We start from the raw sequence: 20,302 nt of genomic DNA, 5'->3' as shown, positions 1-20,302 counted from the left end.
TTGGGGGACTTGCTGGCTGGGGAAGGGACTGCCCTTCAAGGCTAGCTGATTCCTGAGACAGCTGGCTGATGAGCCCACTTTTCCTATACAAACCAACCAATTCCAAGCCCATACCCCCAACCACCTCCTTTATCTAGAGCTCACACACATAGCCAATATTTTCCCTGCCCTAAATCAACCCAGGGCCAGATACCAGACAACAGAGACAGACCTATCCCCCAAAGCCCACTGGAATTACTCAACCAATCCTAAAATATTTTCCTTTCCCTGCCCTGTCTTTCCCACAGAAAACATAACAAAGGCTGTGGTCTGTGCTTTTCCTTCCCTCCTCTCTGCCTCCAACACTGGTGCATCCCCTGTGGCCCTGAATGGCATGACATGCCTTTCATTTCTAGGGCAACTTTTCTTACAATGGCATTGACCTCTCCGTGTTTTTATTCAGTCATTTTTATAAATTAAGAGCTGGGCACAAATGATCTTACTTTTCTGCATTCTCTGGCCATCATGCCTAGCTTGTTTTTATGTCTAGTTCTTTTTTCAGAAGCAGCTGCTACTGTAAAAAAAATATTTATTTACAACGTTATGGTACTGTTGAGCATCTGTTGATCATTCACTAACTGCACAATGCATGAGTTCTGTTTATAACCTCTTCCACACAGGCGTGCACTAATCATTTGCTGATTAAAAAAAAAAAAAAAAAAAAGAGAGGCTACAGAAGCCACAGCTTGTTCATACATTCTACAACTTTTTCCTGACTACTTAGCATGTGTTGGACAGGGTGCTGAGTGCAGGAATGGAATACAAAAGTATCTGAGACATGATCCAAGCCCTTAAAATATCAAAATTCAGCTGGGTACGAAAAACATGAACAGAAAATTTCTAAATTATAATAAAATGTAAATTTAACTTAGAGACAGCTCTTTTGCTTTCACATCCTTTTTAAGGTTCTCCCAGAGAGCTGTTTCACAGACATAATGCTGATACTAAAGTCCAAATTATAAAAGTGCTTACTTATTTTTCCAGAGGAAGGAAAGTGGTTAGTAGGTACTTTCTGAGAGTGAATGAAAGAAAACTATACAAGATTCAGAGTCAAATCTCAAGACTTGTGGAGATTGTTCTGTTTTGCTACTGTTGAAGGGGAAATATGGTTCTGCTGCGTTTCACTTGGCTTCTAAGAATAGTTGCATTTTTTTCTTTTTAAACTGGGAAGCATGGCTGGAAACCCAGAGGGAAAATATAACACACACATTTTTGTCAGGAAAGCTTCACATTATATGACAATAGCAAAACTTTTGCCCATCAAGGAAGTATATAAATACAATTAAATTCCTATAGCGGGCTTCCCTGGTGGCGCAGTGGTTGAGAGTCCGCCTACCCAAAAAAAAAAAAAAAAAAAAAAAAAAAAAATTCCTATAGCAACAACTTTAATTTTAAAACTGGGTTAACATCCTGAGAATAATATGTAACCAAATTAATTCAAAAGGGAATCTAAAACTCTCTAGTCAATTAAACAAATAAGTTGGGGATAGAAAAAGGCAAAATAAAAAAAAAAGATGAAGAGACACTGATGGAAACCACGTACACACACAGTCCTGGAGGATGAGAGACATGAATAAAAAATGAGGCAGAGGTGGCACAGAAGAGGGGGAAGGTCATTCCAGGCAGAGGGTACAGGAGATGCAAAAGTGAGCACAGGCTCCCGACGCGCAGGCCCAGCGGCCATGGCTCACGGGCCCAGCCGCTCCGTGGCATGTGGGATCTTCCCAGACCGGGACACGAACCCACGTCCTCTGCATCGGCAGGCGGACTCCCAACCACTGCGCCACCAGGGAAGCCCAATGATAACGTTTTTACTTCAGCTTCTGATTGCTTCCACACCTGTGACCATGCACCCTTGCTCATTTTCCTCTTAGGCAGCACCTTAACTTCAGTTCATTATAGCAGATGTTTTATGGTACCCACCAGAAGCCTCTCTTCACTTTCACTACAACTATTAGCGCACCTTTCAATGGGCTGGCCTGGGAGCTTTACTATTGCTCAATCCTTTCCCACACTGTAACTTTAAAATGCTATGTGGGGAAATTAAATGCTGTGGGAATCTCATTCTCTATTCTTTCTCCTTGGACTTACCTTGTGAACTTATTCACATTATAGCCCTTTACAGTCTGTATCATAAACTTCCACTTACTTCTCTGTGTCCCCCACTAGACTATGAGCTCCTGGGGTGCAGGAACTCTCTTTTTTTCTGTGAATATTAACATATATGTTGAACAGAACCTGACAGGACATCGAATGACTCTACCTCCCTCTTTCTCACAAGATCCATCAAGCTGATTTGTTGTCTTCACCTTTTCTGCTTTTCTGCCTGTTTTACTATAATATATAACCTCCCCAATTGTGTTATTAAGCCTTATCATCTTTGGTAATCACATAAGTGCTTTGGTATCTAATTATGGTTTTAGTTATTAAGCAAAGTTATTGCTCCTTTCATGTATTTAAAAGCCACTTGTCTATCTTTAACCATTGCTCAGTTTTCTATAGAGTTGTTTGTCTTTCTCACTGATTTATTTTCTAAAACACCAGTTAATTAATCTGTAAGTCAATCCATTAAAATGATATTTAACCCATTAAAAGGATAGGTTTGGAGTCAGATAAATCTGTGTTCAATCCTTGTCTCTGGGTATATATTGTCATTTCTAAAATGGGAATGAAGATAATACCTCCTGTCTCATAGAGACACTCATAGAAATGTCATGAGTACTAAATGAGAAAATTCACAGTGTACCTGCTATATAATTATAGGCACCATTTAATGTTTACTATCATTGTTATTATTAGAAATAAAAACACTAACACAGTAATGAATGTTTATATTGGTATAGCATTTTTAAATGTTCTAAGTATTTTAACATCTTTTAAAATCTTTAGAGCAATCCTGTAACGTAGGTAGGACTTTGCTGAAATAATGCCTCACTTGTGCTCTCTAGGCTCAAAGAGTGAATAGAGTTGCAGGTAAGGTTTTTAGGTCAGAGAGGAGAGAAGACAAAGTCCAGGTAAGCTAGGTCTAGGAGCTAATTTAGATCACACCTTGTACGTAATGAGAAAATGCAATGCACAAGGCTGATCCTGAGTTCGACAAATATAAAGAAACGCTGGACAGGGGTTTTGCATAGTGTAACCTAGATGTCACCTAAAGTTTTCCACATTGCATGGGATATTAGATCCCCACCCCAACCCCCAAGATTTCTGCGAATTCCTAGGAGGCTTACATTCTCATATTCATTTCTGGCTCCAAACTCCTTCTTCCAGTGAATTGGTAGAGATTGTGGATCATCTTGGCATCTAACATGTGCTCTGTAATAAGGATATTGCTTTGACCCTGATAGAAATTCACTCCTGATATAAAATATCCAAAGTAAAATAAAACAAAAACATTATACTCTTTCAAGACATAGTAGATATTACCAAAACTATGTGAGGGACAAAAGAATGAATCATGTTGTCAAAATGGAAAAAAAAATTCAAATTGCACACAGACAATCTTGTCCGTCTTTTGGTCACTCCACGACCAGGAATTTTTTTCCCCGGCTATTGTTTCCCCATTGTCCCCCAGATCCCAGCCTCACTCCCTCTTGCCACCTCTTTCCTTATCTGTCCCTCTGATCTCTCCTCTTTCCCAAGTTCCTTCCTGGATTAGTTCTAGGAACTTCAAATTCTCATTCTGTTTTGCAGAACAATTTTTCATACCCCTCAATCTTTGCTCTAAAACTTGCCTTTCACATTTGCCTTTCCCAATCATTACATGCTCAGCAGAACAGAAGGGATTTTCATGTAACTAATGTTTTTAGAAGACTTCCTTTGTGTGTTGGCCCCATTCTCTCAGTTATGATTATACAACACATTTTTTTCCTCCATTACATCATCACTTAAAATTTCATACAGTAGCAACATATTTGTCTCCATGTCTGTCCCCAGCGCTCAAATGCTAACAATAAGTGAACACACTTTCTGGAGAGTAAGGATGAAGGAGGCTCCAGATACCAACATGCTTTAGTCTAAAAACAAAGATTAATATAACCAGCCTACGTCCGCTCACTACTGAAACCCACCCAGCTAATTTCATCAAAGAATACAGAGCAGGAAGAGGCCAACCCTAGCAGGATGATAAAATACGCACTACCTGCGTGTGCACTGTTTTATTTTTTTAATTTATTTTTTAAAATAAATTTATTTATTTTATTTATTTATTTTTGGCTGCGTTGGCTCTTCGTTGCTGCGCGCGGGCTTTCTCTAGTTGCAGCTAGCAAGGGTTACTCTTCGTTGCGGTACACAGGCTTCTCATTGCAGTGGCTTCTCTTTGTTTCAGAGCACGGGCTCTAGGCGCGCAGGCTTCAGTAGTTGTGGCACGCGGGCTCTAGAGCGCAGGCTCAGTAGTTGTGTCGCATGGGCTTAGTTGCTCCGCGGCATGTGGGATCTTCCCGGACCAGGGCTCAAACCCGTGTCCCCTGCATTGGCAGGTGGATTCTTAACCACTGCGTCACCAGGGAAGCCCCACTGTTTTATTTTGTTAATCTATTTTTCTAATTGGAATATATGTTCATTGCCAAAAAATAAACATTACAAAAAGATATAATTAACCATTGTTAATAGTATATGCATATATATATATGCACTATATATACACACAAATTTTCAAAACAAAATTGGAATCAAATTATAACTGCCACACTGTTTTTAATTAAAATATAGGAACATAACTTACACATCTTAATTTTAAAGGTTAAATGTTTTTATGATGTGTGCACTTTGGGAGAAAGACAAACTATGAGGAACCTTCTACTAAAATTATTCCTTTAAGTCACATTGCTTGGAATGTTACATTATATCAAAACAGAACCCGACTATATCATCTTCATCAAGCAATGGACACTTCTTTAATAAGCTATGGTAGCCCAAAAAACAATCTGAACCATTAAGGCATGGTAGAAGATCTCAGTGTGTTGCCATCTCTCTGAATGTGTTAAATGGATCACATTTGCTGCAATGAAATAAACTGTTGAGACTAAAATCTGCAATGAAGTGAAATGTGAACCTTATGAAGAAATACTAAGATTAGGAGGCAAAAAAGGCTTATAATTCTTTTTTTTTGGGGGGGGGGTACGCGGGCCTCTCACTGTTGTGGCCTCTCCCGTTGCGGAGCACAGGCTCCGGACACGCAGGCCAGCGGCCATGGCTCACGGGGCCAGCCGCTCCGCGGCATGTGGGAGCATGTGGGATCTTCCCGGACCAGGGCACGAACCCGTGTCCCCTGCATGGGCAGGCGGACTCTCAACCACTGCGCCACCAGGGAAGCCCCAGTCATTTTTAAAGAGAAAATTGGTAGTACAGAATAAGATTGATCTTTAAATATAGTTTTTGTGCCTTTATCATTCTCTTGAATCAGTCTTAGCAAAAGTTCCTCACTTCTGAAAGTTTCCTGTTGTGCATATTGTTACTCTAAAGCAAGATGTTTTATGTATTTTGGTATCTTTGACTTAAGCCTATATTTAATAACCAATATTCTCCGACAGGTTTTTTTTGTTGTTGCTGTTGTTCATTTCCTAAACTCAAGGCTTAAATTCAGAATAATAAAATTGTTAAGAGGACTTTTACATCCAAACTTTCTTTGGGGTGTCCTAGATGACTATAGTATTTTCTTACCTCATGAAAGGAGAGATACTAAAAATATTAGTTACGTTTTGTATTCTTCATACTTTGGTTAGCTAAAACACTATATGAGCTGACTTTTTTTTTTTTTTTAATTTATTTATTTATTTTTGCCTGCATTGGGTCTTCATTGCTGTGCACGGGCTTTCTCTAGTTGTGGCGAGCAGGGTTTACTCTTCGTTGCGGTGCAGAGTCTTCTCATTGCGGTGGCTTCTCTTGTTGTGGAGCAAGGGCTCTAGGCGCGCGGGCTTCAGTAGTTGTGGCACTCAGGCTCAGTAGTTGTGGCTCGCGGGCTCTAGAGCATAGGTTCAGTAGTTGTGGTGCATGGGCTTAGTTGCTCCGTGGCATGTGGGATCTTCCCGAACCAGGGATTGAACCCATGTACCCTGCACTGGCAGGCAGATTCTTAACCACTGAGCCACCAGGGAAGTCCCATGAACTGACTTTAAAATATGCAAGAGCTCTGCTATGGGCTACAGATGTTCAACAGGACTTTTCTTTCTTTAATAACCTATATTCCATTAACCTCTTAATTTTGGACATTCCTAACTATGATAAACCATTCTTGTTGACATGAAAGACAGACTTGTGTTTTAGTGATACCTTACTCTAAAGTAGGAACCACATAAGCTACCTTTTATAATATTATTTCATTGTCTGCTTCCTTTATAACTATTGAGTGCCACTCCAATCTAAATCTAGTTGCCATACTTCCCCTTCATGATAAAGAGTAATTTCAATATTGTTCAACAGCTGTTAAACTCTAAGCAAGCTCAGCCACGTTTTAAAAGTTATTCTTGTTGTTTAACATTCTTAGGTGCGTCATAGCAAAGTAATTCCTAAAATTTAGTCTGTCATACTGACAAAAAATGCAAGTCTACAAATTCTCTCTCTTCCTGGATATCTCACAAATCCAAAACTTTTGTAGTGACCTATCCCTCCACTACCGTATCTAATTTTCCTTCAAAAATTAATGACACGACTTCCCATTTTTCACTTTTTACAACAAAAAAATTGGGCTAGGCTCGCTCCTCTCTCGATCTTTCATAGCCCAGTATAACTTATTGATTCTAAGTTCTAGATAACTCTTGAATTTATTTTCATCCTCACTACTACTACCTTCAGAATTCATAATTGCTTTCTGGATCACTGAAATAACCTGTTTCCTCCTTCAAATCCACACTGTGCACAGCTGCCAGCACAACCTATTTAAAATAAACATCTGGGGCTTCCCTGGTAGCGCAGTGGTTGCGAATCCGCCTGCCAATGCAGGGGACACGGGTTCGAGCCCTAGTCCGGAAAGATCCCATATGCCACGGAGCAACTAAGCCCGTGTGCCACAACTACTGAGCCTGTGCTCTAGAGCCTGCAAGCCACAACTACTGAAGCCCGCGCACCTAGAGTCCGTACTCCACAACAAGAGAAGCCACCGCAACGAGAAGCCTGTGCACCGCAACGAAGAGTAGCCCTCGCTTGCCACGACTAGAGAAAAGCCTGTGTGCAGCAGCGAAGACCCAACGCAGCCAAGAATAAACAAATAAATTAATTTATTAAAAAAATAAAATATACATCTGACCATGTCATTTGCATAATTAACAATCTTCAGTGACTCAGTTCTCTCAATTACTTACCATGGCATAGAAGGTCCTCTACAATCAGTCCCTCTCTACGTTGCAATCGTACCGAATCACGTGCAATCTTCTGCCTGATCTATCTACCATCCTCTAGCCTCCTCACAGCTCACCCCAGCTTCCTTGGCCTCGTATCAGCTCCTTATCTTTCAGAATCCAGGTCAAGACTCTTGTCTCCCATGAAACTTGCAAGCAAATTCTTCCTGTACCCTTTGTAACATCACTGCTCAATGTGCTTAACTATTCTTGCACTTATTACACTGTACTGCAATCATTTATCTGTTGCCCCAATTAGACTATGAATTCTTTCTAAGGGGAGAGGAATTCCTACCTCTTTAGCCACAGTACCTGGCACAGTGCCAATCACACAAGATACTTAATACCTACCAAATGAATGTTGACTTCTACAATATGTTTTGAAATTGACTCCTACTTTCCACTGTCACTATCTTCTACCTCTATCTTCTTATACATCCTTCTGCCTCTAGTTCATCAACCTTCCTAATGCTGCCTAAATTCCTTCTGAAGCACAATTCTGATCATGTCCTGCCTAACCTCAGAAGCGTCTTATTGCTGTTAGACCCTGCCTCATCTTCGCTGCTGCTCCAGCAACTCACAGCAACCCACTGATTTTCCAAAGTGACAGCTCAGCTCCAACCTAATTACAAAACTGACCAGGACGTGGGGCAGGTCCACTCTAACCAGCCTCCACTCTTAACATTCAATCATGATCTAATGAAGCTTATTAGCATTAGACACCCTTCCAAAGCCAAACTACGATCTGATGGTATTGGTGACAGCTACTCTATGGAAAAATCCATTTCCCCACTCCATGTGACAGCAGTGGTGTACTGGGGGCTGGAGGGATGGGGGAGCAGTGGGGGGGTGGTGAGGAATGACTCTAAGCGGGATCACTATAATTTTAAAACAATAACAAAACTGACTAAAGGTCAGTCCGCTTTTTTATCATCATAATGAACCACCAATTCTAAACCAAGTCAGTAATAAAATACTCCTCCCTGCCAAGGCGGACTGGCCCACCACCATGACTCCTTGGTGAACCACTGCTACTCAGGCATCACCCCCTTCTGAAACATTTAACCTGCCCCAAAACGGAATTAACCACCTCTTCCTAAACGCTTAATAAATATCCTACAAGGTTGTAAGCACATTAAGGGGACCTTATCTTTAACCTCCAGCATGAACACTTACCCTTCTAGCCAGCTCCCCTTCGATAGTTTGCCTCAGTTATCCAGTAAGGTCCTCAGTGAGTGAAATGCACCAACTCCCATTTCATCTACATTGCTAGATGAAACCCTCATGCATTACACTCATCCCTTAAGACCAGACTAACTGCATACAGTATAAAATTTGAATATAAAGGCTGGCAACCACAGAACACCATAATCTGGACCTAATTCTGATTCCTACTACTTAATCTTATTACTTTCCTCATACCAAACTACTTATACTCAGTATATTTCTGCCTATTACATGTAAGTCTTTTCTGTATTACAGCACTTTGTATCTGATTTACCTAACTGCTAAACTCAGAAGGAAATTTAAACACTCAGTCCTGTTTCCATGCTATAGATGCAATAGACACTCAGTTCTACTGAATAAAACTATGGACAATTAAGACATAAAAGAGTAGAATAAATTTTTATTATACAGCATTTTTATTTTTAAAAAAACTTTACCTTCATAGAATACATTTTCACATTAGAGATTCCCACGGTGGGAAAACAACAACTTATTACTTACAATTTTATATTTGTGAAAAGATTATTTTAGGACCAGTAAAATAAACACATTTGAGGATTAAGTCTCCATTTAGAACCTGTAACAATTTGAAATGTCTATAAAGGGACCTCTTCCCTACATGAAACTTCTCTATATTCAGACACTCTCCAGGCTCTTCTTCCTAGGATCTAGAAATCAGTAATGTGAAATATCAGCATTTCTAATTTTCAAATCTCCCTAGGACACGTAACCATCAGTAACTGGTATCGACTGAACAGAGGGGGGGATGTTTACAAAAACGAAACACTGCCTAATCTTCTGCGTACCAGTAAAATAAACACATTTGAGGATTAAGTCTCCATTTAGAACCTGTAACAATTTGAAATGTCTATAAAGGGACCTCTTCCCTACATGAAACTTCTCTATATTCAGAAACTCTCCAGGCTCTTCTTCCTAGGATCTAGAAATCAGTAATGTGAAATATCAGCATTTCTAATTTTCAAATCTCCCTAGGACACGTAACCATCAGTAACTGGTATCGACTGAACAGAGGGGGGGATGTTTACAAAAACGAAACACTGCCTAATCTTCTGCGAAGTCTTTACTTATGAATTAACAGTCGTTCCCTTTCTCCATCATCCTAGGACAAATATAGAAGTTTGATCAAATATTGAGAGTAATAAAGCTGAATTCCCTTTAAGAGTCTGATAAATTAACAGGCAAAGGCTCATATATAATGTTTAGTTATACTGTGAGTCTTCTGAGAAGCTGTGAGACACCCCATTAACTCAGTCTCACAACTTCTTGGATACAATTTCTCTCAATCTTTCTTCAAAGATTAAACTCTAAACATAACTAGCTGATTAGGAGAAGAGGTTTACCAGCTGACTAATCTGTTATTTCCTTCTTATTGTGAGTTGAAATGGCATCACATAGCAGAGGCAAGCAGGTGTACAATCACTTCTCAAGGTGTTAAGTCTAAAGGGTCAGAGCTTCCACAGCATAGCCACGGCTTTGCAGATGCCCACATCATGATAGTTGAAATAACAAAGCCCAGCAAAGGTGAACGCCGAGAGCACCAAGAAGCCTGCCTTGGCAGCTTTCTGCAACGCAGCCCCTCGAACATAGTCAGTAACAACTTGTCCAATGCCCCTAAAGAAAAAAAAAAATCACAGTACAAATGAAAAACCACAAGTGATGTTAGAAGGCTATTCGGTTAACTTGGCTGCAAAAAAAATAATCAGTCAAGGTCAAAATGCAACTCATGGTAACAAAACTCACAAACCAAAATGAAGGAATCAAGTGTACCCTAACAATATAATAAAGACACCTTTCTATCCTTCAGATTCAATTTTCGAGTCGTTTATATCAAAGACAGTAACTAATTCCTACTCTATTTATAAAATTTTGGTTTTTATTTTTAAACCCAAACAAATGGCCTACAGACTTTTTCATTAATTGAAAAAGAATTTATTAAGCAGATATTATGTGCCAGAATCTGTTACAGATGTTGAGAGTACAGCAAATAAGACAGCATTCCTGCCCTTATGGAACAAACATTTTAGTGAAGAGAAAGAAAAAGTACATAAGTGCTATGAAGAAATATTTTAGAAAGGATGGCTTGAATGAAAAGAACATCCCAAACAAAAGTAACAATGACCTTGGCATCTCTGAGGAATTGTAAAAAGGTTATGTGGCTGGAGAACAGGGAGACCAGAAGGCAGGGGCAGATCGCATAGGGGCTTGAAGGTCATAACAAGGAGTTTGAATTTTACTTGAAATACAACGGGAAACCACAGCTGTGCTTTAAGTAGGCAGTGACCAAAGTAAGCAGTGACCTAATTTTACTTTTTAAATAACAGTTCTATTGAGATATAATTCACGTACCATAAAATTAACAATTCTGTGGCTTTTAGTATACTCACACAGAGTTGTGCAACACCATCACTGTTTAATCCCAGAACATTTTCATCAGAAACAAACTCTGCACCCTTTAGCCCATTAGGCAATCACTAATTTGTTTTCTGTCTCTACATATTTGCTAATTTGGGACACTTTTCATAAATGAAATCATACAATATACGGCCTTTCGTGTTGAGTTTCTTTCACTCAGCATAACACTTTCAAGGTTCAGCCATGTTGCACCACGGATCAGCACTTTAGTCTTTGTATGGCCAAATAATACTCCTTTGTAAAAACATATCACATTTTGTTTAGCTATTCATCAATTAAGACACATCTGGACTGTTTCGCCTCTTTGGCTATTATATAATAACAACACTGCTATGAACATTATTGTACAAGTTTTTGTGTGCGTGGGGACATGTTTTCAATTTTGGTAGGTATACACCTAAAAGTGAAATTGCCGAGTCATATAGCAACTCTCTGTTGTTAACTCATATTATAACTCTTTGTTATAATAACTTTTGTTAGACCTGCCAAACTGTTTTCCAAGGTAGCCGCAACATTTTGCATTCCCAGCAGAGATATATGGGGACTCCCACTTCTCAACACTCATTATTGTCCATCTTTTTGATTACAGCCATCCTGGTAAAGTGTAAAGTGGTGTAAAGTGGTATCTCAATGATGTGTAAAGTCGGTGTAAAGCGTAAAGTGGTATAAAGTGTAAGGTGTAAAGTGGTATCTCAATGAGGTTTTGATTTGCATTTCTCTAATAACAAACAATGTTGAGCATTTTTTCATATGCTTATTTTCCATTTGCATATCTTCTTTGGATAAATGTAATTTTACCTTTTAAAAAGGTCACTCTGGCTATATGTGGTGAAAGGACAGTGCGGACAGAAGGGTGGCAAGAACAGAAATAAAAAACTAGTTAGGAAGCAGCTGTAGTAGCCTAGGCAAGGCTGCTGGCTTAACTTGGCTCAGACTGTGTTCTGAGGAGAGAACTAACACAAGCTGATGGACTGGTTGTGGGGTTAAGACAAAAAGTAATACCTAGAATGACTCCCAGGATTTTTGGCTTGAACAACAAGATTTAATTGAATTAGGGAAGAACGGGAGAGAAGGAGGTTTTGAGGGGAAATCAAGAGAGATTTCGGGGGGGGCGGGCGGAAAGAGTGATTTTTGGCAATATTAAATTTGGGATGACTATTAGACATCCAAGTGGATAAGTCGGTCAGACAACTGGAAATACAAGTCTGCAGCTCAGGAAAAGAAGTCTGATCTGAGCTCACCCTGGAAAAGTGTGTAAACAGAGAAATTTTAAAAAGCCTAGAATGAGCCTGGAGATCAGACCTTTATTATTCAGAGGTCAGACAAGAGGAAAAGGAGCTGACAGAGGAGATTGAGAAAGTACAGCTGGTAATGTAGAAGAAAACAAGGTGAGTATGGCATCTAGGAAGCCAAAGAAAATTTACTTAAGGAGAAAACGGTCGATTAACTTGAATGCTGCTGAGTTTCAAGTGGAGGACAGAGAATGGACAACTGGATTTGGAAAAAATTAAGGTCTTTAGTGATTTTGATAAGAATGACTTCAGTTACACAGTTGGGATAAAAAGCCCAATTAATGTGGGTTAAAAAAGATGGGATGCTGGGCTTCCCTGGTGGCGCAGTGGTTGAGAGTCCGCCTGCTGACGCAGGGGACACGGGTTCGTGCCCCGGTCCGGGAAGATCCCACATGCTGCGGAGCGGCTGGGCCCGTGAGCCATGGCCGCTGAGCCTGCGCGTCCGGAGCCTGTGCTCCACAACGGAGAGGCCACAACAGTGAGAGGCCTTCGTACTGCCAAAAAAAAAAAAAAAAACAGCAGATTGGATGCTAAGGAACTAGTGCACAATTATAGACAATTCTTTCAAGTCTTTTCTGTGTATGTTTGAAAAAGGAAGAGAGAATCAGTAAGGTAATTGGAGAAGTCAATCGTAATTTTTAGAATGTATGACTTTAGGGCTTCCCTGGTGGTCCAGTGGTTAAGACTCCACACTTCCACTTCAGGGGGCACGGGTTCAATCCCTGGATGGGGAACTAAGATCCCATATGCCACATAGCACGGCCAAAAAAGAAAAAGTATGACTTTAGATTTATCTCTTATTCTGATTTTTCACCGATTTAGATGGATCTCCTTTCAAGAAACACACATCAGAGAAATCCTACTGTAGCTGTGAGCTAGTATTTCCATATGCAACTGGAATCTTTTATTGTGAGAGGTCTATCTGGTTAAAGGGTAATTCTAACCAACCCTAGAAAACTAGGTAAGCAAAATCACCTTTAATACTAGCTAGAAAATGATTCTGACAAGTTACTTAACTTCCCTGGGGTTTAGTTTCTACAACTGTAAAACAATAGGGTTGGTTAAGATACTCCCCCAAGTGCTTTCAGTTCTAACAATCCAAAAAAAACCTCCCCCACCCATGACAGCATATTGTCCTTGCAAAACAACATACAAGGGACAACTTACGGAACCCAATTGTTATTAACAAACTTTCTAGAAGGTTCATTAACTTAGAAAGTCTAACAAACTACACTGGGTAAAATAAATAAAAACTGGAAATTCATCCATTCGACAAATATTTACTTAGTGCTATGTGTGAGATACTGCCCTAGGCACTAAAGATACAACAACAAATAAAAACAGTCAAAACTATTACATTTCTTTTTTTAAAAAGAGCAAAACTGAACTATAGTGTCTAGTGATGCACATTTGGGTAATAAAACTATGATGAAATGTAAGAAAACGATTGCTATAAAAATCAGGATAAAATTTTTTCTGGTGGGGGGGATGTTGAACCATTATGACTGAGATACAACACAAGGAAGAGGCTCCTGCAGTAGATGGCAAAGGTCTATTTCTTGACCTGGGGGGGTATTACTGTTATAATAATTCACGAAGCCATAGATTTGATTCTTATGATTTTCTGTATCTGTGCTTTCATTCTTGTGAGGGGAGACAAGAAATATACAAGATAATAAACAGATGATAAAGTATATTAGAATGAAGTAAGTGCTACTGAGACAATAAAGACAGGGGAGAGGGATAAGGAATGTTGGGAGAGACACTGCAATTTTGAGTAAGTCGTTAGAGACGGCTTCATTGAGAAGGTAACATTTAAGATGTGAAGGAAATGAGGCAACAAGCCAAGTACATAACTAGGAAAAGTTTCAAGTAGAAGGAACTGTAAGAGTAAAGCCCTGAGGCCTGGAGTGACCCAGGTGCGTTCAAGAATTAGCAAGGAAGCCAGTGTGAATGTGACAGAAAATCGTTGCAAATGAGGAAAGGAAGAGGGGGCAAGACCATATAGAGTCTGTAGATCACTGTAAGAACTCTGCCTTTTAGTTTAAGTAAGATTAGGAGACAATGAAGGGTTTCGAGGAGTGTCTGGACCTGTCTTAATATTTTAACAGGATCACAGGGGCTGCTGTGTTGAGAACAGACAGGAGACCAGTTAGGAGACTACTTCTGGAATCAAGCATGATGACCAGGTTTGGGGCTTGAACAAACAGAAGAATGGAAACGTCATTAATTCAAATGGGCAAGAATACTGGAGGAAGAGATCTGGGGAGGATCAGGAACTCAGTTTTATGACATGCTGTGTTCAAAATGCGTACAGATATGAAAGCGAAGACATCAAATAGGCAGGTGGATACATAAATCTGGGCATATAAATAGTTTACATATGTTTTAAGGTTCTCTTCAGATCTTCAGTATCTCAACCAACTTCTCCCGCATATGCAATAGTGAGACAAGCTCACAGCAAACAAATTGAGCAGACAATGTAATACTGAAAGGACTGCTCTACTTGCCAGTGACTATGAAGAGTGAGGGCTGCAGCCAGAGAGTAGTCCACCGCAGAGCAAGGATTCAAATAAGCAGCTGGAATTAGGCCCAGGAGCAAAACACTGACAACCCTCTCACCAGTCCAGTGGAGAGACGCAGCCTTGGAACCAGCTGTAGAAAGGAAGGACGAGATTCATAAGAATTGCACGGGGAAACACACATCTCAATATTTGCCACAAAATAACCCACTGACATAATGGCAAACAGAATGCATGGAAGACTTAACTCTGAGCATAAACAGGGTAAGATAAAGGTAAGTGAGAGATGCAATCTCCTTTCTTTGAAGTCTTTCAGCACAGGGTGTCTCAACACCTACATATGTTAATTAGAAGACAGATCCACTTTGCTTATAGGCAAGAAGATGGACAAAATATCTTTGCAGAATTACCAATCTTGGACTTCAGTGTAATAGACAGATACCTTATGAATATAAGTTGGTGACACCTATGGAATTCCTTTAAAACATCACTCTTTTGTTTACACCTAATCAAAAGTAAAGTAATATTGTAAGTAAAATAATATTAAAGTAAGTAAAGTAATATTAAAAATCCTCCCAAAAGAAAATTAAACCAGCCAACTCAAAGAGAAGCAAAGTTCTCGGGCTTCCCTGGTGGCGCAGTGGTTAAAAATCTGCCTGCCAGGGGCTTCCCTGGTGGTGCAATGGTTGAGAGTCCGCCTGCCGATGCAGGGGACACGGGTTCATGCCCCGGTCCAGGAGGATCCCACATGCCGCGGAGCCGCTGAGCCTGCGCTCCACAACAGGAGAGGCCACAACAATGAGAGGCCCACGTACTGGGGAAAAAAAAAAAAATCTGCCTGCCAATGCAGGAGACACGGGTTCGAGCCCTGGTCTGGGAAGATCCCACACGCTGAGGAGCAACGAAGCCCATGTGCCACAACTACTGAGCCTTCACTCTAGAGTCCGTGAGCCACAACTACTGAAGCCCACGTGCCTAGAGCCCGTGCTCTGCAACAAAAGCCACCATGATGAGAAGTCCGCACACCGCAACGAAGAGTAGCCCCTGCCCGCCGCAACTAGAGGAAGACCGCCCACAGCAACGAAGACCCAACAGAGCCAAAAATAAATAGACAGATAGAAACAAAGTTCTAATGTCAACTTTTAGGGTCATGGTTCTTCTTCTGTTCCGTTACTTATAAATAGCCAAAAATAGATATGGAATGTGAAAACTTCTTTTATTTATTTTTTTTATACATTTATTTATTTTTATTTATTTATTTTTGGCGACACTGGGTTTTCATTGCTGTGCACGGGCCCTCTCATCCAAGTTGCGGTGAGCGGGGACCACTCTTCGTTGCGGTGCGCAGGCTTCACACTGTGGTGGTTTCTCTTGTTGCGGAGCACGGGCTCTAGATGCACAGGCTTCAGCAGTTGTGGCTCACAGGCTCAGCTGTTCCGCAGCATACGGGATCTTCCTGGACCAGGGCTTGAACCCGTATCCCCTGCACTGGCAGGTGGGTTGCTAACCACTGGACCACCAGGGAAGTCCCTGAAAACTTCTTTTAAACAAGTGAAAATAAAATGGGCTTTAAACATCTCTTTGAGAGCCTCTACCTTTTTTTGGTTACACACCCCATTGGGAATCTAATAAAAGGATGGAGCTACTTCCTGGAAAAGTGCACATAGATACACACATTAAAAACTGTGTAGGGGGACTTCCCTGGCAGTCCAGTGCTTAAGACTCTGCTTGAGCCCACGTGCCTAGAGCCCGTGCTCCACAACAAGAGAAACCACTGCAATGAGAAGACCGCACACCACAATGAAGACTAGCCCTTGCTCGCCACAACTAGAGAAAGCCTGTGTGCAGCAATGAAGACCCAATGCAGCCATAAATAAATAAATAAATAAATAAATTTTAAAAATAAAGACTGTGTATACAACTTTGGGGGACCTTCCTTTAGTCCCATGCACCCCAAGTTAAAACCACTCTGCTAAATCTAACTGAACAAAGTTCAGAAACAAAAACTTTTCAAAGATAACATAATTCTAAAAAGCAGGAAAACTATACTTGCCTAATTACTCATAACTCAGATGCAATTATAACTGGTAGACTTAAGAATCAAAAGAAGTCTTCTCTGTAAAATACTGATCTTTCTAGACTTTAAAAATGAAAATATAGTTAACTTGTTATTCACCTACAGATTTTCTAAGATTTAATACCTAAACAGTATTCATCCAAGAAATGCCATGATTTTAATATCAACCTAAATAAAAATAAGCATGTCAATTACAGCTATAAATATGCATGACTTTTTAAACTGTCTACTATTCCAAATTATTTGGATCTGGCTCCTCTCCATTAGCTACATAAATAAAAGTAACTAAACCATATTGAACAGACTCCTCCTACAGAACTATTTTCTTTTTAAAAAATTTAAAAAGACTTAGACCAGAAGTTTCTGTATGAGTGTAAATGGCATGATTCAACCACGCTAGCATTGTGTGCCCAGGTGTAGGCTAGGTCTTCATTTGACAGAGTTGGACACAAGAGTTCCTCTCAGAGACAGCAAGTCCTGCCAAAGGCATGATAATCAGCCCAGATGAAGATGGACATACAATGGTGGCTGGGTGACACGTGAATGTACTGTATTCCACACCATCCTGGGGTTGATCGGTCCTGGAGAAATGCTGAGACATGAGCCGGTCTGACCACTGGGGTTCGGAGGAAGAGAGCTAAGGAAAGAGACATAAGGGGGATCATAAGCACCTCTCCTTTAACAGGATTGACAGACTTTCTAAATGACCATAGGCAAGCGATTTAACCCCAAACAGGGAATGACCAACTCATCTGTAAAATGAGGATAGCGTCTATTTCACTGGGTTGCTATGAGATTAGACTAAGTAGCCATGGAAATATTGAAAAATCAATGAACACTTACATAAAAGGGCTTCACTTTGACTAATTAAAAAAAATAACTTGTAGCTCCTTTCTTCTCCCATTTATTCATCTATTCATCCAACAAACATTTAATACATGCAAGATTATGCTCTGCACTAGAGCAAGAGAGATAAAAGACAAAGTCTTTGTCTTCAGGGAATTCAGTCTAGTTTGGGAAATACCATCTTCCTTTTCAAGATCAATTTCTCTGCTTGCACTCTTGAACCCATCCCTTTCTGTCCTCCTTTAGATCTTGTCTCTTGGTTTAAAAATAGGCAGACCTAGGTACACCCAACCCTACCAATGCTGCTGTGAGACGATGAGCAATTAAGTTAAATAGGCTCTCCAAGAGTCAATGTCCTCTCTTTTGTAAAATGAAAATACTGGTATTTACTTCATAATACTCCGTTGAGAATTTTAAAATATATGCAAAATGTTCAGCATAATTCCCAGAATGTTATAAGCACTCGATAAAATGTAATTTCTCTCCTGTATCTTTAACCTCTCCTTCCTTCCTACTGACCATTTTCCCTCAACTGATGTAATACAATTAACCCTTCCCTTGATCCTATGTCCTCTAATGCCGACGCACTCTTCCCCTGCTCCCTTTCTTCACTTTCCAAACATGCTTCTTTAAAGTGTTGTCTAAATCACCTCAACTTCCTCATTTCCTTATCATTCTTCAGCTCTGAAACTCGTCTTTATCCCCACCAAAGCTGCTTTAGTAAGTCACCAATGGTCTCCTGTGGCCACATCCAATAGACACTGTTTAGTCTTCATCTTATTGGGCTTTCTGCATCACGTGGCACTGGTGGCCTCTCCTCCCTTCTCTTCTCTGAAAAAGAACTCTCTTCTGCTTCTCCTTTTGATTCTCTCCTCTGCAGCTGCTCTTAAATGTCTGCCCAGGATTCCATCATCTGCCCATTGCTCTCCTTGCTTCCTATGCCCACCCCTAGACATTTTGTCCACTCAACTTCTAGTGCCTTTAAGCTGATGAAACCCAACTCTGTATCCCCAGGCCTGATATCTCTCCAGAGTTTCAGAAGTTTAAGTGCCTAGAAGGCCTCTCCCCTGAGATACCCCACATGGTCCTCAAACTTACCATGGCAAAAACTAAAATCACCCTTCAACTCACTTTCTCATTTAAACTTGCCCCCCATCTACATGCTTACCACTTTATTTAATGACATCCCAGCCACTCTTTCACTTTACCCAGAAATCTGGAAGTCATGTAGGACATTCCCTCTAAATTCAGTCAAATGCCAAATCATACTGATGTATCTCCTAACATTTCCTGAGACAATCTTCTCTTATGTACAGCTTTCCAAGTTCAGGACCTCACCATCCTTGCCAACACGGCTACAACAGTGTCTCAACTCGTCTCCCTGACTTATGTCTTAGCCTGCCCCATTTCCCATGATGGCCATCTACCACACTGTTACCAAAGTGGTCAATGTAAACTGCAAATCTATGTCAAACCTTTCAAGGGCTGCCCTTCACACGAAGTAAAATGCATACTCCAAATCAAGACAAGTTCTTCTGTGATTTGACTTCAGTTCACCTTTCCAGAACCATCTCACTCCTCATCTTGAGCTTCACCCTCTAATATCTGATTTGTTTTGTTTTCTCTCATAACAAGCAGCTTCTACACCTTCATCATTCTTTTGCTCATCCCAGTAGCCCTAACTGTAATGCCCTTCTTCCTGTGGCCTTCCTTACCCTCAACACTCAAATCAGGCACACCTTCTTCAAGAACCCAGACAGGGTGATCCTTCCAAAACACACAGCTAATATATTCTTCCTCTGGACTGGCATACAATTTACTTACTGCACGGTTTTCACTTTATGTTGCATTATGCTTATATGTGTTTTCTCTACAAAAACGAAAACTCTTTGAGGGCTGGAACTATGTTTTTTCACATTTGTAACCCAACCATACTACAGTGCCTGGTATAACACAAATGCCCACTTCTATAATTATCGAACTCAGCTCCAAGGGAAATAGGCAAGACGTGGATTAGGACTTTGACCCTGACACTCTTTTGCGATTCAGGGAGGGAGCACTCTAAAAACAGCGAATGGGGAGAAAAAGAGAACTCATGTGAATAGCCTCTGCAAGACTATAACTTTCAAATTACCCCATCACCACGTCAGCCCAGAGCAGGGGAGATATGCTCTCGGGTGAACATCTGGGCCCGCAGGCAACGCTGGTGATGCCGTGGTTTCGGCAGGAGCCAGAGCTGCCAAAGGGAAGGAGGAGGGACACCCCCGCCCCGCCCCACCCCACCCCCGCTCAAAAGGTCTCACCGCCCAGCAAACGAATCCTCACCGCATTCCCTTCCCCGGCTGGAGGTTGTGCTAAACACCTCCAGCCGTCAGGATCCTCACCTCGCCCACCTCCGGCACCGCAGAGGACACTCAGCCTCCAGAGAGTCGCCATGTCGCTCGGGAAGGCTCAAGGTCATCCAGCAACCCGGAAGCAGTCATATGACAACATCCACCCGCAACGACGAAAGAAAACGAGGAAACGGAAAAC

General features: G+C 40.8%; 1 protein-coding gene across 1 annotated transcript; it reads right to left on the bottom strand.

Annotated features, from left to right (window-relative positions):
• Positions 1 to 9,413: 9,413 nt before the first annotated feature.
• On the bottom strand, positions 9,414 to 20,284 carry SDHD (succinate dehydrogenase complex subunit D). Its single transcript, XM_024754224.1, has 4 exons — positions 20,155 to 20,284; positions 17,445 to 17,561; positions 14,836 to 14,980; positions 9,414 to 10,232 (listed from the first exon to the last, which is right to left on the bottom strand). The coding sequence occupies exons 1-4, from the start codon at positions 20,204 to 20,206 to the stop codon at positions 10,067 to 10,069; spliced, it is 480 nt and encodes a 159-aa protein (XP_024609992.1). The 5' UTR covers positions 20,207 to 20,284; the 3' UTR covers positions 9,414 to 10,066.
• Between the last annotated feature and the right edge of the window lie 18 nt (positions 20,285 to 20,302).

The sequence above is a fragment of the Neophocaena asiaeorientalis genome, unplaced genomic scaffold (genome assembly GCF_003031525.2).
Source record: "Neophocaena asiaeorientalis asiaeorientalis breed wild unplaced genomic scaffold, Neophocaena_asiaeorientalis_V1.1 scaffold21, whole genome shotgun sequence".
Classification (NCBI taxonomy): Eukaryota; Metazoa; Chordata; class Mammalia; order Artiodactyla; family Phocoenidae; genus Neophocaena; species Neophocaena asiaeorientalis.
Note: the sequence above shows the minus strand (reverse complement) of the source record. Positions and strands in the feature narration are given on the sequence as shown.